At 50.8% G+C, this 27,995-nt stretch overlaps 12 protein-coding genes across 12 annotated transcripts; 6 read left to right on the top strand and 6 right to left on the bottom strand.

Moving 5' to 3' along the window:
• Positions 1 to 69: 69 nt before the first annotated feature.
• Positions 70 to 988, top strand: F5J12DRAFT_711683 (uncharacterized protein; the record flags this gene model as incomplete). The annotated part of the gene is made up of 2 exons (XM_051740721.1): positions 70 to 308; positions 364 to 988. Coding segments are annotated over 2 exons (864 nt in total), but the record flags the coding sequence as incomplete, so codon positions are not given.
• A 285-nt stretch (positions 989 to 1,273) lies between these two features.
• On the top strand, positions 1,274 to 5,350 carry F5J12DRAFT_793538 (ubiquitin activating enzyme). The gene is made up of 16 exons (XM_051743979.1): positions 1,274 to 1,439; positions 1,581 to 1,644; positions 1,698 to 1,780; positions 1,826 to 1,972; positions 2,024 to 2,120; positions 2,177 to 2,268; positions 2,320 to 2,550; positions 2,599 to 3,334; positions 3,391 to 3,459; positions 3,519 to 3,715; positions 3,771 to 4,103; positions 4,151 to 4,337; positions 4,387 to 4,655; positions 4,707 to 4,973; positions 5,026 to 5,183; positions 5,213 to 5,350. Exons 2-16 carry the CDS (start codon positions 1,581 to 1,583, stop codon positions 5,298 to 5,300), a joined length of 3,018 nt encoding a protein of 1,005 aa, XP_051605907.1. The 5' UTR covers positions 1,274 to 1,439; the 3' UTR covers positions 5,301 to 5,350.
• A 379-nt stretch (positions 5,351 to 5,729) lies between these two features.
• F5J12DRAFT_27243 (uncharacterized protein) lies at positions 5,730 to 8,664 on the bottom strand. Its single transcript, XM_051738688.1, has 4 exons — positions 8,159 to 8,664; positions 7,620 to 8,107; positions 7,239 to 7,565; positions 5,730 to 7,185 (listed from the first exon to the last, which is right to left on the bottom strand). The coding sequence occupies exons 1-4, from the start codon at positions 8,504 to 8,506 to the stop codon at positions 6,225 to 6,227; spliced, it is 2,124 nt and encodes a 707-aa protein (XP_051605906.1). The 5' UTR covers positions 8,507 to 8,664; the 3' UTR covers positions 5,730 to 6,224.
• A 461-nt stretch (positions 8,665 to 9,125) lies between these two features.
• Positions 9,126 to 13,572, top strand: F5J12DRAFT_27119 (uncharacterized protein). Its single transcript, XM_051738684.1, has 18 exons — positions 9,126 to 9,442; positions 9,496 to 9,625; positions 9,690 to 9,818; positions 9,871 to 10,009; positions 10,062 to 10,219; positions 10,276 to 10,364; positions 10,414 to 10,528; positions 10,580 to 11,163; positions 11,218 to 11,379; positions 11,432 to 11,570; positions 11,624 to 11,749; positions 11,804 to 11,933; positions 11,979 to 12,234; positions 12,290 to 12,395; positions 12,450 to 12,550; positions 12,603 to 12,639; positions 12,690 to 13,162; positions 13,220 to 13,572. The coding sequence occupies exons 1-18, from the start codon at positions 9,347 to 9,349 to the stop codon at positions 13,445 to 13,447; spliced, it is 3,198 nt and encodes a 1,065-aa protein (XP_051605905.1). The 5' UTR covers positions 9,126 to 9,346; the 3' UTR covers positions 13,448 to 13,572.
• On the bottom strand, positions 13,484 to 15,372 carry F5J12DRAFT_933948 (putative diphthamide synthesis protein-domain-containing protein; the record flags this gene model as incomplete). The annotated part of the gene is made up of 5 exons (XM_051749579.1): positions 13,484 to 14,236; positions 14,280 to 14,826; positions 14,881 to 15,002; positions 15,070 to 15,284; positions 15,319 to 15,372. The coding sequence occupies 5 exons, from the start codon at positions 15,370 to 15,372 to the stop codon at positions 13,621 to 13,623; spliced, it is 1,554 nt and encodes a 517-aa protein (XP_051605904.1). The 3' UTR covers positions 13,484 to 13,620.
• Positions 15,373 to 15,639: 267 nt separating this feature from the next.
• Positions 15,640 to 20,058, top strand: F5J12DRAFT_902257 (patched family-domain-containing protein; the record flags this gene model as incomplete). The annotated part of the gene is made up of 8 exons (XM_051748274.1): positions 15,640 to 15,714; positions 15,764 to 17,596; positions 17,646 to 18,272; positions 18,320 to 18,539; positions 18,592 to 19,631; positions 19,684 to 19,758; positions 19,812 to 19,966; positions 20,019 to 20,058. 8 exons carry the CDS (start codon positions 15,640 to 15,642, stop codon positions 20,056 to 20,058), a joined length of 4,065 nt encoding a protein of 1,354 aa, XP_051605903.1.
• Positions 20,059 to 20,648: 590 nt separating this feature from the next.
• Positions 20,649 to 21,054, bottom strand: F5J12DRAFT_693453 (uncharacterized protein; the record flags this gene model as incomplete). Its single annotated transcript, XM_051740410.1, has 2 exons — positions 20,649 to 20,797; positions 20,856 to 21,054. Coding segments are annotated over 2 exons (348 nt in total), but the record flags the coding sequence as incomplete, so codon positions are not given.
• A 79-nt stretch (positions 21,055 to 21,133) lies between these two features.
• Positions 21,134 to 23,016, bottom strand: F5J12DRAFT_909324 (uncharacterized protein). The gene is made up of 2 exons (XM_051749007.1): positions 21,443 to 23,016; positions 21,134 to 21,390 (listed from the first exon to the last, which is right to left on the bottom strand). Exons 1-2 carry the CDS (start codon positions 22,900 to 22,902, stop codon positions 21,186 to 21,188), a joined length of 1,665 nt encoding a protein of 554 aa, XP_051605901.1. The 5' UTR covers positions 22,903 to 23,016; the 3' UTR covers positions 21,134 to 21,185.
• A 63-nt stretch (positions 23,017 to 23,079) lies between these two features.
• F5J12DRAFT_711238 (uncharacterized protein) lies at positions 23,080 to 24,230 on the top strand (the record flags this gene model as incomplete). The annotated part of the gene is made up of 3 exons (XM_051740692.1): positions 23,080 to 23,610; positions 23,668 to 24,065; positions 24,122 to 24,230. 3 exons carry the CDS (start codon positions 23,080 to 23,082, stop codon positions 24,228 to 24,230), a joined length of 1,038 nt encoding a protein of 345 aa, XP_051605900.1.
• Positions 24,231 to 24,457: 227 nt separating this feature from the next.
• Positions 24,458 to 25,282, bottom strand: F5J12DRAFT_711498 (uncharacterized protein; the record flags this gene model as incomplete). The annotated part of the gene is made up of 4 exons (XM_051740709.1): positions 24,458 to 24,661; positions 24,724 to 24,802; positions 24,853 to 24,975; positions 25,032 to 25,282. 4 exons carry the CDS (start codon positions 25,280 to 25,282, stop codon positions 24,458 to 24,460), a joined length of 657 nt encoding a protein of 218 aa, XP_051605899.1.
• An 87-nt stretch (positions 25,283 to 25,369) lies between these two features.
• F5J12DRAFT_711692 (uncharacterized protein) lies at positions 25,370 to 26,734 on the top strand (the record flags this gene model as incomplete). Its single annotated transcript, XM_051740722.1, has 2 exons — positions 25,370 to 25,842; positions 25,900 to 26,734. The coding sequence occupies 2 exons, from the start codon at positions 25,370 to 25,372 to the stop codon at positions 26,732 to 26,734; spliced, it is 1,308 nt and encodes a 435-aa protein (XP_051605898.1).
• Positions 26,735 to 26,884: 150 nt separating this feature from the next.
• Positions 26,885 to 27,951, bottom strand: F5J12DRAFT_902253 (cytokine-induced anti-apoptosis inhibitor 1, Fe-S biogenesis-domain-containing protein; the record flags this gene model as incomplete). Its single annotated transcript, XM_051748273.1, is given in 4 exon segments — positions 26,885 to 26,946; positions 26,997 to 27,116; positions 27,136 to 27,702; positions 27,753 to 27,951. 4 exon segments carry the CDS (start codon positions 27,949 to 27,951, stop codon positions 26,885 to 26,887), a joined length of 948 nt encoding a protein of 315 aa, XP_051605897.1.
• Between the last annotated feature and the right edge of the window lie 44 nt (positions 27,952 to 27,995).

The raw sequence follows: 27,995 nt of genomic DNA, 5'->3' as shown, positions 1-27,995 counted from the left end.
AACCCTCGTCGTGTCCGAGGACATCCCTTCAATTACCGAGGGATCCCCGTGGATGTCTGTCCCGCTCTGGCATCACTTATTAGTAGAGTCATCCGAGATATGCAAAGTCCGGCGCAGGTCATCGTCCACGCGTTGTGGTACATCACCGTACTCACAGGGGACGAAGATTTTTCAGAGACTCCCGTCTTCCATCTTCTCCACTCTAAAAGCCCGACGTATGCCGAAGACTTCTTGCTACAAACTTTCGTCGTCTGCGCTATGGTTGCGGATAAATGGGTTAATGATAATCCATTTCCCTTGAAAGTTTGGTTAGTTGGATAGCTGATCTTCACCTATTGTGTATCTTTTTCATCGATTTTCCAGGGCCCGTGTTATTCAATTGCCGACCCCCGTTCTCGCTGCAATGGAGTCCCTTGTTCTTCAAGGTCTCGATTGGAAAGTTCACATGACCCCCACGCAGTGGAAGGACATGCTCACAACGCTTCGTTCATCTGAACCCTCTTACATGGAATTTAATCCCTCCGAACTTGCTCCGATCCAAAGGCGGACAATAGTTGTCCGCATCCTCGACAGATTGGCCCGCTTAGCGGACGCGATGGAGGCATGCACCGAGTACGACAACTTCATGTGTTGCATGCTTGGCCCTGCACACCAGAGTCTACTTCATGTTCATGCTCTGCAGCCTATCAAACCAAGTGCCGAGTTTTTTGCGTCCTTGGAATGGTGTCCTGAAGCTGATCCCATTGTTAACAAGAAACCCAGGATTATTGGTATCGCCCCAGGTTCTGAGGATCAGTACGTCCCGAAGCCGTTGACTGTAAGCGAACTCGTGGACTCGATTCTTAAACCAAATCATCCCACCAAATCGATATGTTTTCCGCGACCTGTTCGCACTTCACTGCACGGTGGACCCTTCGGTGCGATCGGCCAGAGACTGGCTCACACAGTCAATCATTCTTGGTCAAATTGGTTTCCTGCTCAAGGTTGACGTGCTGAGTCCGAAACATGCCAATGGGGAACACTTCGCGAAATCTCCAACTGATAGGAACCGGCGCTATTTTGATGAGCTTTTGACTGTGCAGAGATGCGTGCGCGGTCATGCATATGGTACATGCTCTGGTTTCGTCTATTTTGGAGTTTGATCTATTGCTACTCCACATTTCTGCCTGCTCCCTCCTGTACTGGTTTCGACATTGTATCAACATAAGGCGGTCGTGCTTTGGCTGATTCAGCTGCTCTTCCTAAAATGGTATCCCGTGCTTGCACCCTGAGTCGATGTGACACTGGTGTACATCCAGTGGCTGATATCTTGAACCTTTCCGAATTCCACCACTTCCCAACCTCCTGTTCGCATCAACGATGTCAGATACAGCTAATCCTGCGACAAAGATGGATATCGACGAGGCTGAGATCGACGAGGGTCTCTACTCTCGTCAACTGTAAGTGGTACTCAAAGTGGTCGAAGGGGATCGTCTACATCGCTCACGCCAACCTCGTGCAATTGATTAGATATGTCCTCGGTCACGAAGGTAATTTGTAAAGCTAACTATCCGACGATGGCTGAACCATTGCGGCCAGCGATGAAGAAGATGGCAGCGTCCAACGTACTGATTGTTGGCCTCAACGGGTTAGGCGCTGAGATAGGTGCGAGGGTTGATCTAGCCTTTGATAAACTGACACAAATGCCTTTGTCATAGCAAAAAATGTTTGCTTAGCAGGTGTTAAGTCTGTCACGCTATATGACCCTGAGCCAGTGACTTTGCAAGACTTGAGTTCGCAGGTGAGTGACACATGGTCTTGTCGGACATTTACGAACGGTCACCAGTACCTCCTTCGAGAGGAGGATATCGGAAAGCCGCGCGCAGCAGCTACGCTACCCCGCCTATCGGAACTCAATGCATACGTTCCTGTGCGTAATCTCGGCGGCCGAAGTGGTCAAGAAATATCTGTGGACATGATTCGACCATTCCAAGTACGTTGAAATGGCGTTATTACCTCTACCCTGCTCATCCTTCCGTCGCAGGTAGTCGTACTCTGCAATGCTTCGTATGAGAAGCAACTCGAGATCAACGACTGGACTCATCCAAACGGCGTACACTTTATCTCGGCTGAAGCTCGAGGTCTGTTTGGGTAAGTTAATAATTGCGTTACGCTACCCCGCCTTCATATTCTTCAGATCCTGTCTTTAATGACTTTGGTCCCAAATTTACGTGTGTGGATACCACTGGCGAGCAAGCGTTGACGGGTATGATCGTCTCTGTCGATAAAGTGAGTAGCTCTCATCGATCTATGCGAGTATTTTTTGACACATTTTCCAAGGACAAGGAAGGGCTTGTGACTTGTCTCGATGAGGCACGGCACGGTCTAGAGGATGGTGACTTCGTGACATTCACCGAAGTGCAAGGCATGGAAGAATTGAATGGATGCAAACCGCGGAAGATCTCAGTGAAGGGCCCTTATACATTTACGATCGGGGATACCTCTGGTTTCGGTGACTACACTCGAGGCGGTATATTCCACCAGGTCAAGATGCCTAAAATCATCGAATTCGTGAGTTTCACATACCCTACGGGGTTGCCTTAGACTGACTTCTTTCAGAAATCATTACGGGAATCATTGAAGTCGCCTGAGTTTTTCATCACTGATTTTGCTAAATTCGATCACCCCGCTACCCTCCACGCTGGCTTCCAGGCACTCTCGCAATTTAGGAAACAACATCAGCGTCTTCCTCGTGCACGGAATGCGGAAGACGCAGCGGCTCTCGTTTCGCTGGCTAAGAAGATAGATGCGGATGCTGACGAAAAGGTACTCACAGAATTAGCGTATCAAGCTACAGGAGACCTTTCCCCTATTACTGCCGTCATTGGTGGCTTCGTGGCCCAGGAGGTTCTGAAAGCTTGTTCAGCCAAGTTCCATCCGATGGTTCAGCATATGTACTTCGATTCACTGGAATCACTTCCCTCGACGCTTCCGACGGAGGAGGACTGCAAGCCAATCGGAAGTCGACATGATGGCCAAATTGCAGTTTTTGGGAAGCAATTCCAAGAGAAGATTGCCAGCCATCGGCAGTTCCTTGTAGGCGCTGGGGCTATTGGATGTGAGATGCTCAAGAATTGGAGTATGATGGGTCTTGCCACTGGACCTGATGCCAAGATCCAAGTCACTGATCTTGACACCATCGAAAAGAGTAATTTGAACAGGCAATTCCTTTTCCGCCCGAAGGACCTTGGCAAGTTCAAGTCAGAAGTGGCTGGAGCCGCAGTTTCGGAGATGAATCCCGCACTTAAAGGCCACATCATCTGCAAGCAAGAACCAGTTGGACAGTCGACAGAAAGTGAGTCATGTTTGTGACTCCACCACAGACGATGACTTCTAACTTAACCTTGTAAGACGTTTTCAACGATGACTTCTTTGCTGCACTTGATGGTGTGACCAATGCTTTGGACAACGTTGCCGCACGTAAGCATTGTACTGCTTGACCAGTCTCAAGATGTCAACATTAAACATCTTGTCCTTAGGCCAATATATGGACCAGCGTTGTATTTTGTACGAGAAACCTCTACTGGAATCCGGGACCATGGGCACAAAAGGGAACGTTCAAGTTGTCATACCTCATCTCACGGAGTCGTATTCGTCCTCACAGGATCCCCCAGAGAAGCAGACGCTTTCTTGTACTGTCAAAAACTTCCCCAACGCTATTACGCATACCATCGAGGTAGGTAGATAACTTACACATCTTCCCGTGGCCTTAACCATGGTTTCCATCCCAGTGGGCTAGACAAGAGTTCGACGCAATGTTCGTGAAGCCTATAGAATCTGTCAACCAATACCTCTCAGAGCCTAACTACCTGGAGAACTCTCTCAAGTATTCTGGTCAGCAACGTGAACTCGTGGAGCAAATCGTGTCGTATCTTGTTACCAGCAGGCCCCTGACCTTCGAAGAGTGTATTGTCTGGGCTCGCCTTCAGTTCGAGGAGAAGTTCAACAACGCCATTCGACAACTTCTCCATAGTTTGCCAAAGGATCACCTAACAACCACAGGGCAACCATTCTGGAGTGGCCCTAAGCGCGCACCAGATCCATTGGCTTTCAACTCGTCAGATGTGAGTATATCGCCTGAAGTGTCATCGGTGATTCTGATGGTCCCTAGCCCACTCATTTGGGTTTCATCATTGCTGCGGCCAACCTTCACGCCTATAACTATGGCCTCCGAGGCGAAACCGATCCAAACGCTTTCAAGAAGGTGGCAGATTCTGTTATTGTACCCGAGTTCACACCCAGAAGTGGCGTGAAAATACAAATCACTGAGAATGACCCTGTCGATCAAGCCGCGTCTGGTATGTGTCTACAAAGTTGGGGTAGCGTCTTACCTGATATCATTTGAAGACTCGAACGACTCGAACGACCTTGTTAAAAAATTACCACCTCCGTCTTCTCTTGCTGGTTTCCGCCTTACGCCAGTTGAATTTGAGAAAGACGATGATACGAACCACCACATAGACTTTATCACAGCAGCATCAAACTTGCGTGCTTTGAACTACAAAATTCCTGTTGCCGATCGTCACTCGACGAAACAGATTGCGGGCAAGATTATTCCTGCCATAGCCACCACCACCACTCTGGTTGTGGGCTTGGTTTGCCTGGAACTCTACAAAGTGGGACTAAGTACCTATTACGAAGGAAAGGTCTATTGAACACTTTTACAGATAATCGATGGCAAGAGGAAACTCGAGGAGTACAAGAACGGCTTTGTCAACTTGGCTCTCCCGTTCTTCGGATTTTCTGAGCCGATTGCAGCGGCCAAGAACAAGTTCGGTAATACTGAGTGGACGCTGTGGGATCGTATCGAGTTCAACAACGATCCCACCCTTAAGGAGTTCATCCAGTGGTTCAGGTCTACCCATGAGCTTGATGTTACTATGGTCAGCCAAGGCGTCAGTATGTTGTGGAGTTCATTCACGGACAAGAAGAAGGTAAAGAGAGTAATGGGCACTCTGATTATTGACTCACTGATCTCTTGTACAGAGTGCGGAGAGACTGCCTATGAAGTTCAGTAAGCTGGTCGAACATGTCAGCAAGAGGCCAATTCCTCCTCACACGAAACATCTTCTTGTGGAAGTTATGTTGATGGACGAAGAAGGGGAGGATGTCGAGGTATGTCGCAGCCTGCGTAGAAGGAGGCCGTTCCTGCGGCTGACCACACCTATTGCAGGTTCCTTTCATCTTGGTTCGCATTTGAAACCGAAGAATGTATCGAGAGAAGCACGAGGACGCTAATCCTGTATAGTACCGGAGAATAGAACAAGTGTAGCCATTTGTTTACTATCGTCTCAAACATGAGAAATCACAAGTGGTTGTGTTCGGAGCATAGGCCAACTGGCATTCGTAGGTGGTATGTAAGGCTTCGCACAGTGAACTATCGCACTACTGGCTCTACACATGAAAGCCTGTTGGAAGGAACAGATTGCATAACTACTTACCTACCAGAGAACAGACGGTAGTAAAGGGTTTAACGTCGAAGAACAAAGCCTAGCTAATCGACGAGCCGTGAGGTAACCAACGGCAAAGAGTGAAATCAGTACGAAGAAAAACGGCGAACGGAAGGCCGAAGAGGGTTAGCGAAGCAGAATGTTTTTGGCGTTACGTATTTTTTTGGTATGTTTTTTGTAGTTTCGTGACGTGTTTATGTAGAAAGGATGCAGAGGGAAGTAAGAAATGACCAAAAGCATAAGAGGCAGGTGAACTAGTCATCGAAGGGCGATTAGGTTTAGTAGCGTGTGGGTACTGGATGAGAAATGGATACATCAACAGGGTAACAGCAAACCAAATGGGTGCCAAGTGTTCAATCCATGAACAGTAGCAGTATGGGACAGAGGGAAGTCCGAGGATATCAAGGGGATCATCTGGCCGAGCGACGACTAGGTCAGCTGGTTTGAATAGCGAGTCGCAGAAATATCGTTTACGCGACGAAGATGTCGAAATGTCAAGGGTGTGTTTGGGTCCTCGAGACGGGATGGATATGTCTTGATGTGGAATGGGGGACCCAACAAGTATAAAACACAAGACCAGGGCAAAGAGAAAAATCCAGTATTCACAAGCCAGGAAAAGATGGACGTGCATGTGCAAGCGAGTGGAAATTACAGCATCATATAGGGGGAGACTGGAACCAATATTAGGGGAGACAGAGACAGAGGTAAGAATTCTATGCCGGAGGAACCAGGGATTCAGGCGCGAAACCAGTTCGTTTGGTAGTTGACAGGCGGGTGAGCGCCGAACGGTTTTCCAGAGGCCGCATTGCCGTATTGTTCGGATGGACCCCAGGATGCAGTCATGTAAGCAGGATACCCTGCGACGGGAGGAGTCACGCGGGTGTCGGTGCTATAGCGGTCCAATCTTCCATGGAAATATCCTCCACCGTGACCGGAGGTCCGATAAAGATCTGTGCAGTAACATAATTGGGTTTGCTGAGGTGCACAAGCACGCGGAGGACACCAGCACGGATCTTGGGATAAAGGCAAATAGTTTCCTGTATATTCCCCATCAACATGGGCTTTTTGCGGGAAAAATGTCGCAGGTGCAGTAGGCCAAACATGATACATCGCGGGAGCCGCAACGTAGCGCGCAGGAACCGGAGGGAGTGTGGCAATGTAGATAGCACCAGTGCGATCGCTGGGATATTCACCGCCAGGTGAACTCCATCTAGCAGGCGGGAATAAGGATGTTGATTGACCGCTGGGGGGTTGATAAGGCTGCAGAGGACGACGGTCGCTAACGGAACTACTACTGTTGCTCGCGCGACGCCTCGGCAAGTACTCCTCTCGAAGAGGGCCATCTTCGTCCAGATCGATGTCAAACGAATCCCAGTCACCACAACTAGAAACGGAACCGAACTTCTCACGAAGTCTCGTTTCTACTCCGAGGAAAACTGGTTCATCTGAGGAATGTCCCAGAGGGGCTTCCATGATTTCCTGAATAGACCTTCGGATGATAGAATGGGGATTCGACGACGGACGAGAAATAGGCTGCGGGAAGAGAGAAGGTGATCGAGAGTGATGGTAGGACAGCAGATGGTTGAGCCACTCAGACCAGACAAAAGGCGGAATCGACAAGTTATGTGCCAAGATATCCAGCGCAAAATACTCAAGCTTGTTCAGCGACTGCACTGGCACGTTGGATATGGTATGCCTATGGAAAAGAATTAGCAACAGCCATGACAAAAGATTTCATTGGAAACTCACCATGTCTTATTGGAGAAGGTATGGTCATCAAGCCACTTATTTGCCAACATAAACCCTAGCACGATTAGTCGAAAAATTGCAGCATCTTCACGACGTTCTCCAAAAAGATTACCGCGGGTATCACCGAGTAACTCCACCCTGAACCGCCGCTCCTTCACGTGCTCTGGGCCTAGACCAGCTGCACCAAAGTACACTGGTAGGCGCGCAATGTACCACAACGCCAACAGAATGGCAGATGGTTGCAGCAACGTTGACATTAGTAAAGAATGGACAGCACTGGTCAAATGCAGTGGCGCAGGCAATGACAGGTGTGCTGCGCTGGTTGGCCTGGATAGCATTTGTCAGTCTCGGTCATGGGAACAAGCTGCGTAATCAACGCACGTGTAACTGCTGGTAGAGTGCGGCAAAGCAATCCCATTGGTACAGACCTTCCAGACATATGCGACTACCCATTCTGCGATTGGTTCGGCGAGCCGCTTGTAGGTGAGAGCGGCGGTTGGCGGTTGGTTTTCACCTGAACGAGGATCCTCCTTCGCTGAAGTGTTGAGGTAGACCCGGAAATCACTAGATCCGGAGCCACAGGGGCCAAAGTACAACTCCTGAGATCTACTCTGGACGAGTGGATCGAAGATGGCTGGAGGGTCAGAAGAGGCGACTGCGCGATCAACATACTCCCCAAAAGGCGTAAGAGGTTCGATGGGACTGGAGTGCAAGTCGCCATTGACCATGTCAGATGAGTCATCTTCGAGGAGAGGGGCAAAAGCACCCGTCTCGTCCTCTACACATAGGTTAGGAGTGGAAGACCAGCCACGCGTGCCTCTAAGTTGCGTTCCATCGCCCGACTCGCCAGCCAGATCGGTGGGCGCTACCTGGTTTCTTACATCAGATGTCGTCCAAGAACCAAGCTTGATGGAACCTACCTGCGGGCCACAGTGACGAACAGCGGTGGACAAGGGCGGAATACACGCTTCCGCGTGAGCTCCTTTAATGGCGGATGCGTTGATCGCACCAGTCAACCCATGTCGAAAACCCTGTTCATAACATTCTACTGCCGTGGCAGGGCGATGGTGGTCTTCCAGGAGTTTGGATTTTTCCCAAGGATGCAACAAATTGAGCCACTGGTCGCGACCACCGAGGGATGGTGGCAAACCAGCAGCGGAGAGAGATAGGGTGCGCCCGTGATGAGAGGAGTGAAGGTTAGCCTTCAGGGGGATGGAGTGCTTCAGGGCTGGAGCGGTGGTGGAGAGAGAAGGGACCGGAACTGGCATCTGCAGGAGAGTGGAGTGACAAAAGTCGGGACTGCCTGATTGCCCGAGGAGCAGGAAGCAGTCGAGATCTCTTGTCGTAGAGCGAAAGGCCCTAATAAAGGGTAGGAGAAGAGAAGAAAGTCGTAAGCAAAGTCGTAAGAGGCTCCAGGGTACGAGAGATCTAGATTAGGAGAGAGACAACCGGAGGGCGGTGGATGGCGAACGCACAGCAAAGGCGTGCCTTTTGTCTGAGCAGAAATGAGAGGAGAGAAGATGTCCTGGAGAGCTGGGGGCCACTAGCGGAGGGGACGGGCCTCGTACCGCGCAGGGAGAGCAACTAGGATGGACTAGTAGGGAGAAAAAAGGAAAGAAAGAGTTGACCACGGTGAGAGAACTCCTTGAAGCTTCCTCGACGACACAGACGCTGTCGCAGACCCGGGTTGAGACACAGAACACTCTCAGAGGAAAGTTTTGGGGGAGACCGACTGCGACAAGTCGATCCACAGCCAAGTGCGGTCCTGGCAAGCCAGAAAAACATATTTTTGTTCATCTTTTCTATGCGGATATTATCTAATACTATCCCACGGGGCGATGCTGCCACGCAGTCATCCCCGGCGATGGCCGCCACCCCAGGACTCATGCCAGTCACATGCCATCTTCACTGTCACACTATTAATCTTGTCAAGCCAACGTTCATCGGGACTCACGTTGCCATTGGGACAGACCTGCACCGAAACAAAGTTAGCTCGGACTTCCCTGAGTCATACCCCTTCACGTGACCGAATCTTATTATTTGTACTTGTTGAATTCCCAAGCCGTCGACAAACATCCATTCATTGTCACATCTGCATTCCCGAAGACATGCAGGACAGTGCGAATGCTTCCCAGCAGCTTGGCCTCGACTCTATCACTCTGGGTCAGCTCAGAGCTATGGTCTCGTCCGCCCCAAAGCCAAAGGCATGCTCACACAGTCTCCGTCCTGGTCGTCCCTTACCTACGCGTATTGACAGCAATCTTTTTATGACTTCCGCTACGACGACGAGGATACAGTAATGGAAGAGTTTGATGAATTTTATTCGTACGTAGAAATGCCCCAGGTCGCCGAAAATTTAAAGGCGTGGCAAGGCTCGTTCACCGGAGGTACGTTGCGCGAGCTCCACGACTACATCTCCATCCTTTGTCCAATCGCGTTCATTTACACCAGAATGGACAAGTCCAGAAACCACCATTGCTCAGAGAAAGGCCCATGTCGAAGTCCTCCTGGAAGGCCTTGAGCACCGGGATGCCGAAATAAGATTTACCAATGCACGCCGTCTGTTTTACGTGCTACAAGGTTCATTGCCCCGCCCTTCAGCACGGGTGCCCGACTGACGCGTGTCTTTTAGGTACTTTTGCCGAAACTACGTCACCAGAACATCAGCTGCACTGGATTTACGAAAATTGCAAGGTGGTCCGGGGTGCTAACGGCTTGAATACAATTGTAGAGTCTATGAAAATCGCCAGTCAGAAGCATGACTTGCTCTGGTACGTTTTTGCGCCCTCAGTTCACCCACCATTCATTCCGGTCTTTTTCTAGCTCCCTCTCCGATGCGGACGCCGCCCGCTTCCAGATCACACCCACCGAAAAGACCGATTTCATTGAAGAATTCACGACGGAGATTTCTGTTTACCTAGGAATGATGTACCATATCATCGAAGTGTTCAAGGAAAGAGATGACTTTCCAGACGAACTCAGTGAGTAAGTGTTATTGGATGCTTCCGCGGACAAACAATTCGAACACGAACACCAGTGAGCATGGATCCCCCCTTACCAGTTTACCTCTTCAACGTCGTGTCCGGGTTGAAGGACAAAACTGCCAAGGGGTATCCGATCAAGAAGGTCGGCATCCATCCTCGTGGTTTGGTTGTTTGAGCTCAGTTCATCACAGCTCCTTCTTGTTTTGTGGAAGACGCTCCTCGCTTGTTGCGGAGGAATAAGGGATTTTGACCGCGTGAAGAAGCTTGCGCGAGAGCTTGCGTCGCTTCCTCCAGTACCTGACGAAGGCAGGCCCTTCCCTTGACATAATTTGATGCGTGTACCGATTTACCTTGCAGCTATCCCCATCAAATGTACTCCACTTGACATTGAGGCCTTTCGTCAGGAAACCTCCGTCAAGTATCCAACATTCACAGTTCCACCCACCGGAGAACTGCCCTCTGACAAGCCTTCAGTAATTGGCCCTCCCTCTAGGCTGGCACAAGCGTACTCCCCTATCCCTGTCCGACATCATTACCATCACGACGAGTCCGACCTGCAACAAGCAGGGCTGCCCAACGTGATCAACCAATCATTCCAGCAACAAGCTCCAAATATGAGTTTTCGCCCTAACACGCAACCCCTAACACCTGCACCCTCGCCCCCACCTTCCCCAAAGCCCAAGAAGCAGCAATACCAGACAGACCAAAACAGACCATTTTTGTTTCCATTCTCTCGAAAGAGTAGATTTGGGCTCAACAAGGATCGACTGGTGCCGTTTGCTATTGACGAAGCCGATAAGCTGTATAGCAAACACATGTACGTGAGCCTGTCACTATGGCAGATGTGGCGAACGAGAGAAGAGTGTATGACTGCTGAAAGCGGCCTGGAACGCATGCCCGGGACTGAAGGCAGCGTAGAGCCGCCGAGGGTCACCCCAGGTGTAAGCCAGTATTTTTCTGACCTCAAACAATTATCTCAATTCTAATTTCTTGAGGATCCTGAATCTGCGGAGCCCCTACCTGACGTCGCATTGCTGGACAGCAAAATCGCTGAAGCAGAAGCTGCTATTGCAGAGGCCGCTACTAGTAGTCAGGAGCGCAAAGCAAGAGAAAGGAAAGAAGACCTGATGCGCTTGAGAAGGGTTGAAGTGATCTATGTCAGTCCACTCCTTGTTGTTCATTAACTGCTAACAAGAACATGCACACTAGAGTTCCGTTCTCCCCGTGCTACCAGGTTGGGTGCTGACCTTACTGAAGCTACTCCTCGCGACCGTATCTGCTGCTGGTAATCAGCAACAGGCCCCCCAATCGTCAACATCTTCTGTATTCCCTCCCGGCGTTGCTTCTCGTGAGTTGCAAGTAATAACAGCCGTGGAAAGATGATATACGTGTGCGATGCAGCATCAGAACAGCCGCCTCCTCCTCCCCCCACCCTTGATGAAATTGATGTTACACGTCATCGCGAGATCACTTCCAAGGCGGTGTCTGCCATTCTCCTACTAACCATGAAGTGGTTCAAGGTATCTCGTAAGTTACTCGTTACTTCACTCCTGTTCATGACATTGACGCCTCTTTATTAAGATGTGATGAAGTTCCATCACCTTGGACAGCTTCTGCTCGATACAAACTGCTTACTTCTCATTCTCAAGTTGTTTGGTCTGCAGGAAATTGCGAATTCTATTGTGTCCAAGGCGGACTCCCCAAATTACAAGTAGGGTGTAGCGTTCTTTTCTCGCAAATCTCTAATTCTCTGCAGTTTCTTCCGGTACTGCCAACTACATCATGCACGAGCGCGCTCCTCTATGGAAGACGAGAAGCCACGACCGCCGTCACAGATCGTCCTTCTGGTTAAGACCTTACCGAATGGCCAGAAGCATGAAGAGGAGGTGGAGATGCTGAACGAGTTTTCTTGGCGCAATTTTTTCTCTGCTATCAATTTTGCAAAAGTTATGCAGAAGTTGTCCAAGAACCGCTCACATCGAATATGGATGCTTGTTCAATACAAGAGCTCTGTACGTGGGGTAACTTTAACCTGAGCTGTTCCTACCCTGACACCCTGTTTGTTAGGCTGTTTTGAAGCGTGTCCTACGCGTGTCTCATCCCATGCTCCAGCTTCACGTCCTGAAACTCATCAAGAGCCAGGTACCTTTCTCTGGTCGGAAGTGGCGTCAATGTAAGTTCATCGTTGTTGCGTAATAACTTCGAAAATTTAATGCGCCGTGTGCAGCTAATATGAAAGTGATCACCTCTATATACCTGAACTGCCGACCAGATCTCCGTGACGAATGGCTCACAGGCAATGAAGTTGATGATCTAAGCGATGCTCAGGTGCGCCAATTCTTTCCTGATAGGCATACATACCCTTAAGTGCCTAATTTAGGCCCAGGAGTACGCGCTGCGCCACCTGGTCAAATTCTGTACGTGTCTCTAGATGCTGTGTGGAGTTGGTTGATTGATTCGTGAATAGACAACAGCAGGCGATACGGCGCTCAAGCTGCGCAACATGCCCAAGCACACAAACGATCCGTCAGTATGACGCACAACATGGATGGCTTACCGCCGGGTCTGGAACTGAGCAATATTATCCGGCCATTGGGCACGCCAAACATTGTCGAAGCAGATGTTTTCCCTCCACCGCGCTCGCAGGCGCCTGATCCGTCGATATTCCTGCCGTATACGACGGAGGATCTCGCGTTCGAAGAGGAGTATGAAGAATATTTATCCGATCTCGGTTGGTCGGACGAGCAGATGTCCGGCACGGTACCGCCCTCGACATCTTCGACCTCAGCATGGTCTAGGTTACCCGAGTTTGTATCGACTATGACGGACAATATCAGTGACAGCGAGAGTGTGGTATCTATTGGCGACCTCGGTGACGACACAAGACTTGAAGGCAGGGACGACCGCGACATCCCCGATGAGAACATGAACAATTGGGAGGTAGGAAACAGCCCCTCTGACCCAATCTTCTGTACAGCTTATGCATGCACCCTACAGCATTTGAGTCCCAAGACTATGGCCGCCCTCCCCAAGTCTCCAGCAGGCAATCGTCGCTCCAGTTCGGGAACTGGACTCCGTCCCGTCCTGCCTTTCGGTCTCGATGATGACAGTGCCCTGGACCTTGGAGATGACGAGGAAGGAGAGGTTGGTCTGATGCCTCGGGAACAGTCTGGTCCTTTCGCTTCCGGAGGAGGCGTCGATGAAGTCGAATATGCTTATGGGTGAGTCTTGCGATACCCTTGGAAACGACCTGATCTCACGAGTAACGTAGTGTTTAATGTAGTAGACATTACACTGTATTCAGCGCAAATACACACTACCTTGTCTGGACATTAGGCCTGTGAGCTTGAGGGCATCCAATGCTCTTACTGTAAGTGTAAAGGATCAAGGGAAGACTCTCAGAGTGCCTCGATAAATGAAGCCTTCATCCTCGCAGTAGCCCAAGGACTGCCAGCCGCGTAGAAATCCATCGGGTATGTCCCTTTCAACGCTTGACCATCTCTCGACTCGTCCATCCAGCCCCTTCTCTGTCCCAATGCCACACATGCTTCATAGGGGCTCAACAGTGGTCGAACAAACGCATATCCCCAATCAATGGACAAGCGCGGACAAGATGTTTGCACGAACGTTGAAATATGAGGTTCAAATAACGCAAGCTTCGCTGGAGACAATTCGGATAGGAGAATTGGAACGTGGGGTATGGGAACAGTCGAGGAAGTAAGCTGATGCTTGATGGCCTGCAACTGTTTGAAGCTGCCCTGCCGACCTAGCGTGCCTAGTATGACCCCCCAGATAGGTATGTCTAGCGACGACTCAGTCTCATTCATGTCAGAGGAAAAGGCCAAGGTGCTCTGGCGAGCATTTCGGACTGCCTGATCCCGTACATCACGCATTTCATCGTGACTATAGTGCTCCCGAGTTAGTTTCTTGAAGTACGGATCATATCGGAAAGCAGGGACGGTTGGATTGGCAATCATGATGGACTCGAGATGAAAACGGCCATCGCCAAGATACCTGCTGAATGTCAGTGGGAATGCAGATGTGCCCAGGGACGTACACAAGAGCGTCAACGTCACTCAGGGATGGAGCGGTACAACCCAGAATCTCCCCTGGAGACAATGGCTTCGAACGTGGTATTACTGCGTCGTATCTTCCGGACCACGGTCGGAACCTCCGGACTGCCTGCGTGTCGTCGGATTGAATCACTGGAGTCCCAGTGTCATTGACTGACGCTGACATGGAGGGTTCACGATGTTCCAACGTGAGGTCTTCCTTGAGCTTTTGTAAGGCCGCAACAAATTGAATGGTCGAGACCAACGTCAGTCGCGTTGGCACTTCATGCCCATCACGGGCTTCTGGTTCCTGTCGCGGATCGGAGTCCCCAGCTGGGGGCTCCGGATACTCTATGCGAAGGTGAAAGTTCCCACCAGTATCCGCGCTGGCAGGTGTTTGTACATTGGACCCTTCGGTGTTGAGTAGCTGCTTGTAAAAGGTCTCCCGGTGGCTGGGTAAGTTTAAGCGCACAGTTTCTGCCAGGTGGGCGGAGTCGATGCCTATCTCCACGAATACATAGAGCGTCTTTATCGTGGTTTGGTCAATCGGTACTAAGAACCGCCGAGTAAGTGTCACGTAGTAGAGTTATCACGAGTGGCGCTAACCGAGACAACTGTGTCCGTAATGGACGAGCATGTCGCAACCCAAGGCAACGGCGGTATAATCATCGATACAGCATGCACCGTATGTGACATCACCCATGATGACCGTTGATGCGTCGGTAAACCTGAATTACGGTTAGAAAGATCGACTGAACCGCTGGTCGCTGACAGTGCAGTGTACAACCGACATACCGTTCGATGATGTCCGCAATAGTACAGGCGAACATCTGCAGGCCCTCCGGCATCTGAAGAGCTACTGCCTTCGCCTTGTTCTTCCGGACGTGATGTATCGTTTTGTGTATCTCGAACGAATAGTTTGAAGGCAATTGCTTGACTGCCTGGTTGAGCAGTCCATCTGACAGGATATCGTCTGGTATCTGGTTTGCGATGCCAGCTGCAGGGACGCCCTGGTTTCGATGGTGTGGAAGACTTTGAGCCTACGAAGCGCTTCCGTGGCTTTGGAATTCCGCCCGCTTGTTGCTTGTTTTCTACCATGCCTGGTGCTGAGGAGCTGATCGTAGCCGTAAATCAATTGTGCAGTTCAATCTAATCAGCGAGTCGCACGGCACGTGACGTCTTCACGCCCAAAGACGCCGCATGCAGGCGGGAGTCACTCTCGCTTCCATGCTCGGAGGCTAGCTCACTGCTTTGTCGTCTTGTAGACCATCCCTTAAGTCATCGTTTAAACGACAATAGTATCATCCAGGTCGCTGTCTCACTATGTCAGACAGTACCCCAGGCGAAGCGCTAGGGCAATGCGCCATGCGGGGGTCATGCGGCTCGAAAGGTTGGTTTGGCCAACAGCTGCCGTGCCCATACGATGGCCCACCATTAGAGGTATATATATGCTCTGAGTTCTGTCATTCATGCTCATGCGCTGTCCTAGCTCGAGGGGAGTGAAGGCCGAGACATGCTCGTATCCTTTTGCGGCCCAGAATATGCGCAGGGTCCGACTTGTTGCACGTCTGACCAAGTTGAAACATTGCGAGATTCCTTGTCCCAGGCGGAACCAATCATTTCGTCTTGTCCCGCTTGTCGGAATAACTTCAGGTCTTTCTTCTGCTCATTCACATGCTCGCCCCAACAAGGCTCTTTCCTGAACGTCACCGAAACACAGAAATCGAGTACAGGCGAAACTGCAGTCAAGTCTGTTGATTTCTTTGTTGGAGAGCGGTTTGCTTCCGGTTTCTATGATAGCTGCAAGAACGTACAAGTCGGGGCAACGAATGGGTACGCTATGGATCTCATAGGAGGAGGTGCAAAAACATATGCAGAGTTCCTCAAGTTCCTCGGGGACGAGAAAGATATCGGAAGTCCATTCCAAATCAATTTCCCTCAAACTCCTGCAGGTGTCAACCCATTTACCTCGATTCCCAGGAGCTGTGTGGACAACGACCTCGGCAGTCGGTGTGCATGTATTGACTGTCCGGACGTATGTCCGGAACTCCCATATATTCATCTGCCAGGACAGGAACCGACATGTCTTGTCGGCCCTTTGACTTGTCTGTCTTTTGTCTTGACGCTGGCCTACGTCCTCGCAGTTGTTTCCTTCCTTTTTGGATACTTCCTACAAGTTGCCATGCGAAGGCAGAGAGAGAAGAGATACGAACGCATGGTTTTATCTTCGGATGCCGCGTCGACCACTCTTTCGCCAAAGAACAGAACCCGCAGCCTAGTTGGGGCTTCATCACTCTCACAACTCGACGGCGATGACTCACTCGGAGCGCATTCAAACGATTCAAGACATCTCGGTCGCGGAGCATCCCTACTGGACCCAATTGCAACATCTCAGCCCCGCCGATACCACTTAAACAATCTTCTCGGGCGAAAGTTCTACCAACTTGGCCTTCTGGCTGCTTCCTCCCCCTTTCTGACGTTTGCTATTGTGTTTACCGCTATTGGCCTCCTTAATCTCGGTTGGAAGAAGTTCGCGATAGAGACAGACCCGGTCAGGCTATGGGTTGCTCCAGACTCTGAAAGCAAAATGCAAAAGGAGTTTTTTGATGCGCACTTCGGGCCGTTTTACCGCGCACAACAGATATTTGTCACGAAGGCAACGGATGCTTACACAGTCCCAGAAAATGTGTCGCTTGTGTCGACATGTGGGGCTGTACTCTCATTTGACCACCTCAGGTATTGGTTGGCCGTCGAAAGCGATATACGTGAACTGCGTTCATCACCCAATGGCTACGGGATTGAAGATGTTTGTTTCAAACCTGCAGGACCCAGTGGCGCGTGTGTAGTGCAGTCCATTGGGGCATGGTTCTCCAACGATCTCAGCGGTTACGACGAGGAGTCATGGAGAGATCGTGTTCTCCATTGTGCGAATTCCCCAGTCGATTGTCTCCCCGATTACCAACAGCCTTTGGGGCCGCGATATGTGCTGGGTGGCGTACCAGAGAACAGTGCAGGAGAAAAATCATTTCTTGAGGCCGAGGCCATGGTCATCACATACGTGGTGTCCGACTCTTTGGATCCCAACGAGCAGGCGAAAGCTATGGAGTGGGAGCAGGCCCTCAAAGAGTACCTGCTGGAGCTCAGCGATACCATTGATACTGATGCCGGTTTGCATATCGCTTTCTCGACTGGCGTGTCACTGGAAGAGGAAATCAGTAAGAGTACTAATACTGACGCCAAAATTGTCGTTCTCTCGTACTTGGCCATGTTCTTATACGTCTCTTTGGCGTTGGGAAAGTGGGAAGCAACCGATGAAGGAGTCGTGGCGTCGTTGAACCCATTGGATACGCGGTCTTCCTGCACTCTTTAAGCGTTCCAGCGTCGGGTCGTCTTCGATATTTGTCGACTCACGGACTTCACCACGCATCTTGCCCCGCCTGCCTCGTAGCCTCTTTGTGAATTCCAGGATGTGCCTCGGCCTATTTGGTATCGGACTTGTTATTTTGTCGGTGTCATCTTCCGTCGGTCTTCTTTCTCTGCTTGGGGTGAAGACGACTTTGATTATAGCAGAAGTTATTCCTTTCCTTGTCCTCGCCGTGGGCGTGGACAATGTCTTCATACTAGTTCACGAACTTGATCGGCAGAATCTTCGTCATGGCCCCAATGCAGTGCAAAATTCTGCCGCCGGGGGGCCTCGCTCTCCTACCCAATCTCATCGTTCCCCCTTAGATTCAACCTGGGAAAATTCCGTCGACGCTGAATCCATACCGTCCTTCCGCTCCGCAGAAGAACGCGTAGCGATGACCTTGGCGAAAATGGGGCCCTCTATCCTCCTCAGTTCGGTCACTGAGACGGTTGCTTTCGGGCTGGGAGCATTGGTTCCAATGCCAGCAGTTCGAAACTTTGCACTATATGCGGCTGGCAGCGTATTATTAAATGCTATTCTGCAAGTGACGGTCTTCGTTAGTGCACTTTCCTTGGACCTGAGGCGAGCGGAGGTGAGTTCTCGACCTCGAAGCGTGTCCCCATACTTATTCCTTAACAGTCCAGTCGGGTTGAATGTCTCCCATGTATACGACTGTCATCCCGAATTGCATTGTTGGACGCTCCTAACCATCGGGGACCCGGCGGAATTGCACATTTCATTCGTCGACACTATGCACCTTTCCTCCTACATCCAGTCGTCAAGGGTTTTGTGGTGCTGCTTTTTTCGGGACTGTTCGTGTTATCTGTTATATCCATGCAACATGTCGAGCTCGGCCTTGGTGAATTTTTTTTGTCGTATGCAGGTTGTTCCCTTGTCTGACTTCTGGGCAGATCAGAGACTAGCACTTCCGTCAGAGTCGTATCTCAACGACTACTTTGACCACCTCGAGGTCTACCTAGACATTGGCCCACCAGTTTATTTCGTTGTGCACAGTACCGACGTCACACAACGTCCTAATCAGCAAAAGCTTTGCGGCCGTTTCACTACATGCGACGACCTCTCCGTTGCCAACGTACTTGAGGCTGAACGAAAGCGACCGGACTCTTCGTTCATCTCCCAACCAACAGCATCGTGGATAGATGACTTTCTCAAATGGCTCGACCCCGCTATGGAGACATGTTGTCGCGTCCGAAAGAGAGATCCTTCCAGGTTCTGTGCACCTAGAGATTCGGAGCGACTGTGCCAGCCTTGTCTATATGGTAGAGAACCCCAATGGAACATCACAATGACTGGACTTCCCGAAGGGGAAGAATTTATGCGATACCTCCAGCAATGGCTCATCTCTCCCACTGACGAAGAATGCCCGCTGTCTGGCAGAGCATCTTACAGAAGCGCGCTCTCCCTGGATGATGAAGGTGTGGAAGTGGTGGCCTCCCACTTCCGCACAATGCATTCTCCGTTACGGTCTCAAGCGGACTTCATTAACTCGTTTGCAGCCGCCCACCGCATCGCGGATGACATCTCCGAGCATATGGGATTGAAGGTGTTCCCTTATTCACTCCATTATGTCTTCTTTGATCAGTATGCCCATATCATCGCCATCGCGCAAGAAATCCTCGGTCTCGGTCTTGCTGCGGTGCTAGTCATCACAGCACTGCTCTTAGGTTCATGGCGGAGCGGTACCATTGTTACCGGCGTAGTCGCGCTCACTGTGGTAAACGTGATGGGCGTTATGGCCGTTTGGGACATCAACCTCAACGCCATCAGTTTGGTGAACCTGGTAATATCCCTCGGAATCGCAGTGGAGTTTTGTGCCCATGTTGCAAGGGCATTCATGAACCCTAGCTCTGACTTATATGTAGACCAACCAGCGGGACAGAAGGAAAGAGACGCAAGGATGTGGGCTGCCTTGGCCGATGTTGGCCCTTCGGTAATGTCACCTTCCGTCCGCCGATGATAGCCATTTGCTGAAACCGAGCCAGGTTTTGTCTGGGATTACTTTTACCAAACTGATCGGCGTATCTGTTCTTGCCTTGACGAGATCACGCCTGCTAGAGGTATGCCGGATGTTCGATGCCACAAAGTGCAATGAATAACATATCGTTGATAGATTTACTATTTTCGCATGTGGCTTACGTTAATTGTAGCGGGCGCACTCCATGGACTGGTGCTACTCCCAGTTGTTTTAAGCCTTGCCGGAGGACCAGGCTTTGCACAGGAGACGGATGAGGATTGGATGGCCAAAGTCATTCGGAATGAACATACGTAAGTGGTTAACATTCGCTCTAAATATTCGATCATGGAACCTTTCGATTAGACCGTTGCTTGCCGACGACTCCTCTGTCTTGAGCGACTGACCGCTCTTCTTCGCAATGGATACCAGTAGTTGTCCACACCTAGAGTACTGTAACTACTAGTCATGTTAACTGAAATACTATTCTGGTGACCTGGATCTGCTATCCCTGATATCATCCCTACTGTAGCTTCTTCTGCCTCGACTGACTGACCTAGACCGAGATCTGCTTCGGGTGTACCTCGAGTACGAAGAATAAGACGCAGATCGCGAACGAGTGCGCGAACGAGAACGGGAACGAGAGCGTGAAGGGGTAAGCGAACGCGAACGACTTGAACGAACTGAATAGCTTCTGGAGCGACTGCGTCGTCCGCGACCATATCCTGTGCCTCCACGCTCGTAGCTCGGCGATCTCCGCCGGGGAGGAAGACGGTCAGCCCTTCTGTACGGGGACCTGGAACGAGAACGTGAGGGACGGTAGATGTCTCTCGCGGGAGGGCCGCGACGACCGAGAAAGCCCCTTGAGCGGTATGTGTCCGGGAATCTCGGAGCATCGTACCCCCGCCTGCGATAGGGTGGAGAGCGAGAGCGTGTACGAGAGCGGGAACGTGAGAATGAACGACGATCACGTCCGTTGCGAACAGGGCGAAGACGCGAGCGCGAACGAGCACGAATAGGCAGATCAGACAATTCGACCTTCAGGACAAGGCCGTCAAGCTGACCGCCATTCATATGAGATACGGCCTTGTGAGCAGAGGCTGCCACCGTATATTCTAGCGCCGCTTTTCCTCGGTTTTGGCCAGCTAAGCCAAAGCAATGTTAGAGACCATGAAACCGGTCAAATCAGAGTGAAGACCTTACACTTTGAATATAAAGGTAGGTCGATTTTGATGATTTCGCCGTAGAATCCGAATATTGCTTGGAGGTGAGATTGGACAACATTGCGAGACAGACCATTGACGACGACGACTTTGACGTCCTTTTGACCGGAGCCGTTCTCCATGTCAATATCTACATCTCTGAGCGGCTTTGGCGACGGGGAACGTCCCCTGTCCGACATTGTTGCACAGAACGATGGTCTCCTTAACTCGACAAGACGGTGGCTTGCGAGGAGTGCCGCTGTGACATGTGACAAGGACCCGTCACGACACCACCCCTATTAGCATTCCGGCATATTTACGGTACTAGTAACTAGTCGATATCCAGTTTGACCCTCTTTTCCATTCGCATTTCAGAAAACATGTCATCCCAGATCCAGTGCACTCTCTTCAAATGCTTCTTCACGAGATCTTTCCGAGAAAATCGCCGTCCACAGACATCGCAACTATACGGACGGTATCCGCCGTGACTGGCTTCGTGTCGTTTACATTCATTCTTGCGTAAAAAACGATCCGAACTAGTCCGAGAGATCAGCACACGGGATGAGAAGCTGAAGTCAAACTACGAACCACACGGAGCACGCGAACGGTCGTTGGTCTACGTGAGCCCCGACATGAACCAATATATGATCTTTGCGCTTATTCCGTTGCTCGCACCCGACAACATAACACCGATAGTCGTCCAGTAGCTCGCCTCGCTGTGACAACTGTCCAGCAAAGTGGGCAAGCCACGACCGGGTAAGATCTTGGCCGGGATTATTTAGGCGATATTGCTCGGCTCTTCTCTTAAGTTCGCGCAATTCGACCCCATGGTGTGCGTTTAGGACGGGAGAGAAATGCATTTCATCCGGGGAAGAAACACGAGCATGATCGTCATGATTCCCCAAGGCTGGAGGTTCAGGGAAAATATACGTATGATCATGATGCAAATAACCAACATCCGATTTCGGCGACGGCTGTTGGGACTCCCTGATCGGCTCCTGTGGGGTGGACGGACTACAATTGATTAATTTGTCTTCCTCAGAAGCCGAGGGCGTAATTGAGTGCTTAAGGAGATTAAAAGTTGTCGACGACGGAAACTCCCGTTGGGTGGGGATGATTGGTTTGTCTTCTTCGGAAGTCGATGAAAGCTCCTGCAGGGTGGCTGGGATACAGATGACTGGTTTGACTTCTTCGGAAGTCGACCGCGTGATTGAGTGCTCGAGGACATTGAGGGTTGTCGACGACGGAAACTCCTGCAGGGTGGGTGGGATACCGATGATTGGTCTGACTACCTCAGAAGCCGACCGCGTGATCGAGTTCCTGAGGACATCGAAGGTTGTCGACGACGGAAAATCAAATGTAGGACTTTCCGTGATTTGGTCAGCCGCGGTCTTCGTGGGAAGCAGGGGGGTTTGATTGAGCCACTCGGGGTACGGTGACGACCGAAGCGTATCGACAGGATTTACTGTTGCGAGAGGAGGAACAACAGACAAGTAGAAATCGTGCATGTTTACATCAGCTACGAGTCCGATGGGGATGGCGGAGATATGCCTGACGTCGTCAAAGAGGTCTATCGGCGCGTCAAATTTGAATCTTGAACTGCAAGGCATAGCAGAGGTTAAAGGATGGTTCGCTGCGTAATTCATGATTGAAGGAAGCGGTGACGAGAATGTAAAGGCCATGGTCGAGGGGAGATCCACTGGGGGGGAATCCATGCCCTGGGTCGATGGAAGCACCGGAGAAAAGCCCAGCACGCCTTTTCCGCCGACCTGCATTGGATTGACCAGTTGCTGACATGGGTCCCTTCGCCCTCTCGAGTCTCCCTTGACCGAAGTGGTGTCTGTGGTGTAGCTGATTCCGAGACCTGAGATAGGATGGAGGGCGTCGGTATAATCTTGTATAGTGTTCAGATACTTAAAATGTAGAGTTGATGTTTCTGTAGGAGGATGGTGCAACGCCGGCGTCGCACGGGCATTTCGAGGCTTGAAGTTGGTAGTCGTGCAGTCGGATGATATATTCGGAGAGATTGTGTTCCGGTATCGTTTCATGCTGAATTAATCCTGAATAATAGAGTAATAGAGACGTGCGCAAAGAACGACAGATGCGAAATGGCTGGCCGTGGAACTGACAAGCGGGGGTTTACTGATTGAGACATGTTAGGGGCTATTTGTCTGTGTTTGGTACCGCGTTCGACTTCCAAGCAACACGGATTGGGAAACACATAAATGCTCGCGCTGTGTCGTAGAGCACAGGCGAGATGGCTTTCGTCGACGGCCAGTAAGCCCGGACAGAGACGCGTGCTGCTAAAGCCATCAGTAGTGATCGCTGGAGTGTCCTCCGCCATTGCAGCTTACCTCGCACTGCGCGACCAGCCATACAGTCTGCCACCTCGTACGGAAAAGTCGTTGAATCCATCTAAATTCACCCCTGCAACCCTCGTTAAATCGGTCCAAACATCCTCTGATACGAGATTGCTGACGCTCTCCCTGCCTCTGGATGCGATACCCCAGGACAACCGAGAATTAACCCCGATATGGTCCGTCTTCGTCAAGGATGACGATATTCAGGTGGAGAGGCCCTACACACCCTTAGAAGGGGTAGATGAAAGTGGGAACATGTCGTTTTGGATTAAGAAGTATGATCACGGTGAAGTGGCCCGCTGGTTACATGCAAAGCAACCCGGTTCTTCTATTGAATTACGCGGTCCCGTGAAAACTTGGACATGGAAAGATGACACTTGGGACGATATCATTATGGTGCGTACCCGCCCCCCTTAGGGCATTTACCAACATCTGATGTTGAACGGCTCCAAGGTTTCAGGTGGTACGGGAATCACCCCCTTCTATCAGCTTCTGCACCATGTATTCTCCTCAAAAAACGAGTGTAAAGGTCGCCTAACGTTGCTTCACGCGTCGAAGACCCCTGCAGACCTGCCACCTGCCAACGTGATGGAATTTCTTCACGGTGTAGCTGAGCAGCACCCGAACAATTTTAGGTTCCGTGTCTTTGTAGACTCCCTAGACGTCTCCCAACAACATGAGGTTAAGATCCCTATGGACATTACATGTGATCGCATTGGAAAATCCGCGTTACAAGATGCACTCCGATTAAAGAAGACAATGCCGTGGTGGAAGGCGCTCTTTTGGCCGACGAACGTCCCGGCAGTCGCTGAAGATCGAAAAGTGATTGTCCTGGTCTGTGGACCAGAGCAGTTAGTATTGTCCTCACCCGAGAGTAAATGATGCCATTTAACAGAATCTCACACAGAATGGTGAATGCGATCGCTGGTCCTTATGGCCGAAACTATGCGCAAGGGAAGGTTGGGGGAATTCTTGGAGAGTTAGGCTTGCGGTCACACCAGGTCTGGAAGCTCTAATGCCTAACGATATGTTGATACTGTTCTGAGGGCTCAGTTCTATTTTTCACCTCGACGGTATATTCGGAACGTGGTTTAGCAGTGACTACCATCGATACATCAAGCGTTACGAACACTGGTACCATCACCTGGATGGCCAGGACATTTTCCGCTAGACAAAGTATCATAGACCTACGAGAGCGTGGAAAAACCTACTCTATGCCCCCTGCGAACCTGTGAGTTGTGTTTCAGATGTCTTGTCGTCTCAGGTCAAGCAATCCCTTCATGATAAGCTGGACCTCCAGCACGGCCTCTATGGCTGAACGCACAGTGTTTGCTTGCATCTGCCCACTCTGGGGGGCCGTAGTGTTGACCGGTGTTGCTGTTTTGACTTCCACTTCCCATAAAGTATCTGTGTGGGCTGGAATCGGCAATGATGTTTTGGGGTCCACCTACAGAACCAGAACCAGAACCAATTGAGTGACCGCACACGATTTGTATTATGAAGTTCTACCTGCCCCTGCTGGAACATCTGGATGATAAGGGGTCCGCGACGAAAGACATAGCCGCGTTTGTATATCTGCGAACGTTGCCTTGGCGGGTGGTTCATCAGACCATTGGATGCGCCGATAAGCAATCTTACACATATCCGAGGGCACTGGCAAGACTTAACGCGTCCCCCATGACTTCGCAAGTTGCCCATGGGCGGACTGTTGCTTCGGGGTGTACACGCACTGATTCCGGTTTGAGATACGAGTAGAGTGTCCTGGAATGGCTGGAGTGGGTAACCCTACGGGGCAGCCCGATAGCTAAGTGACTGACCATCCGCTTTCTCTCGCATCGCTATCGCCAACGTCTTTCCTCGCCCTTAACAAGACTGGCTCTTCACCTTGAGACTGTAAGAGATGGGTACCGAGATGTTCGAAAACGATTTCGCGGGTATGCATCGGCGCCGCAGACTCCGTGTGGAGAGTGATCCGGTTGAGAATGGCCTTGAGATCGCGAGCGAAGAACTCGCCGAAGAGTGCTACTTCGTATGCATAAACTTTCGCTTGGGTCACACCAGACAACATGAAGGTTGGGTGGATGGATGGTCGTTGTCACGAGTTTGCGTCAACTTGGTACACGACATTAATTCTATCTTTCTGCAACAGTCCACGATGGTCGACACCGATCCCCAAACTGCGTCTGTGTCTGCGCCTCGCACATGTACCTTGTGCAGCTCGCAGGCAAAGTACACATGCCCCAGATGTCGCACCCCGACCTGCTCTCTACCCTGTTCGCGAAAGCACAAACAACGCACAGGCTGCTCTGGGGAACGTAACAAGGCCGAGTATGTACCCATGAACGCATACGGCTGGGGGACCATGATGCGCGACTACGGCTTTCTGGAAGATGTCGGGAGGAAAGTGGGCGAGTGGGGCAACGAAATCGCTCGCGGGAGGTACCAGGCGGAACGGGGCACAACGAGGAGGGTCGATAGTCTAGGAAAAATGAACGGGCGGGGAAAGCGGATGAGAGGCACCAAAAGAGACACCCTCAAGTCCTACCTAGATTCAATAGATATCGACATCGACCTGCTCCCCAATGGCATGGAACGCAGAGCCTTAAGTCAATCTACCTGGGACCCAAAGTTTGTCTCTTCTCTTCTGGGACGTGCGGTTTCGCTGACATTTCTTTCACTCTGAAGAATGGGACGCCCTCTGTTGACAATCGAATTCAAGTTCTATCCTCCGTCCCCCGTCTCACCATGTACAATTGAGACTGTCCGAACGCAATCTCATACTGTCATCACACACCGCAATCCGATATCGAAGATATTGTTGGAAATTCTACAGTCTCACATACCCCAACAACCTCTCCAGTCCCGAAAGCACAGAGAGCATTCTTTACCAGATTGGGTGCCTCCTCTGGTGCATCCTCACCCAGAAGACCCGGAAGGCTTCCTCCACCCAGATTGCTATGTCCGCGCCAATCCGAATTTCCATTGTCAGCCAACCTCCCAAGCCGAGTTTTACCATAAATTAGACCCAACGCTGCCTCTCTCGGAGCTACTTCGGAATACTCATTTCGTGGAATTCCCAACCATTCATATCTTCGACCGAGACGCGTCAAGTTTTTGGGGCACAGTAGTAGATAAGACCGGACGGATTACTCGGCATCGGCAGGATGACGCATATGGAAGAGCCCTGAAACGCAGGAAAACCAATGCCCAGGCCATTGTTGGGCTACTTGGAGATTATGGGAGCAGCTCCGAATCCGAAAAAGACCAGCCTCGGAAAAACGATGGTCTCCTCATGCTTGGAAGTTACTCAGAAAACGAGGTTATGGAAACAAGTTCTGGGATACATTTACCTCACGACGTTGATGATGAAGCCGGTCCCGAAGAATCGAGTAGCTCCGACGTTGAAGAAACACCGATAGAACCCGAGATGCTGCTTGTGCTTATGAAGCGAGCACGTCAGGCTGCTGACGAAGATGTTGACTGGGATGACGAACCACAAGACGACGGGGAGTCTCCCTGATATTTTGAGATGATCTTCCGCATGATATTAAGTTATCTATATACCCCTAATACGTCTGCAACATCATTTGCCTTAATGCCTATCGTACGTATGTTAGAAAGACTCGGATGTGAGTTGTATAGCGCACTTGCGGCTTGCAATGCCGCCCGTCTAGATGTCATCCATCGACAGATTGAGTTCCACTTTCTCGCCAGGGTTGAAAGCAGGTAAACCTGGACGAGATGTATTAATGGACGATTCGAATCAACATTATTGAACTTACCCATGTAAGGGCAGCTCTCACATCTGAAGGCATCACCCAAGAAACAACTACCACAGCTGCTAGTAGCCTTGGGAGCAGCCTTGGCAGCCGCAAGCAGTCTCTGCTTCTTCCGTGTCACCACTGCCTACCTCTACTACACCGTCTGCATCCAGAAGTACGACCTTTCCCGTCCGGGACTCTTCCACTTCGAATTCCGCAAGGCCGCACGTGCAATTTTTGCAAGCTTTCTTTCGCCTCGGAGCACTTGGGTTAAACGGCTCACACGTAGGCACCGGACGAGCGCGATCAGCATCGGTCAGTAGCGCATCGGCATCGATGGTGGGCGTAGAAGGCGATGAAAATGTCCAGACAGCTTTTTTCGAAGCCTGACGTGCTGGGTCTACCTTTCGCCTGAGAGGCAGGGCACCGTCGGTAAGAGGCTTCGATGGTGTCGGAACAGGGGTTGGTGCCACAGGTTTCTGAGCGACGATCTTTGCATCCTCGCCTTCCGATACGGTCTCTATGATCGAGAACCCCGCCAATGTAAGCTCATCCAGCAGATTCAGAAAACCGGGGGTAAGGTTAAGAAAATGGAGTCTTCCGAGTGGACCAAGGCCTTCCAGAAGTTGTTTGAGCAGTGGTCTCAGGTTCGGAAGCAAAGAGGAATAGTCGGTAGGTGTAAGTATAAGGAAGATGGACGAGTAGTTCGACGGTGTCAAGGTGACAGCTGAGGTTAATGATAAGCACACCTAACCGTCGAAAGAAATAAAACCGGACCTCCATCAACCAACCGGTCGAGTAGTTGTCTCTCGGTTGTTCTTCCGGGGGCTTGTTCGTCGAGGTTAGAAATAAGAGCTTGGTATTTCCCGTCCTGTGCTGTCCCAAGAGATCCGATGATAAGGTCGGACGATGCTGATAGTCCATTCATCGCAACCGACCTCCTTGTTTCCGTACTGTAGACAGCTGTTGGTGCCATCAAGGTCGCACTGAGAGTCCAGGAAAGAGCAGTGCCAGTCACAA

This window comes from Pisolithus orientalis, assembly GCF_024613125.1.
Source record: "Pisolithus orientalis strain OTSU chromosome Unknown F5J12scaffold_1, whole genome shotgun sequence".
Taxonomy (NCBI): Eukaryota; Fungi; Basidiomycota; class Agaricomycetes; order Boletales; family Pisolithaceae; genus Pisolithus; species Pisolithus orientalis.
Note: the sequence above shows the minus strand (reverse complement) of the source record. Positions and strands in the feature narration are given on the sequence as shown.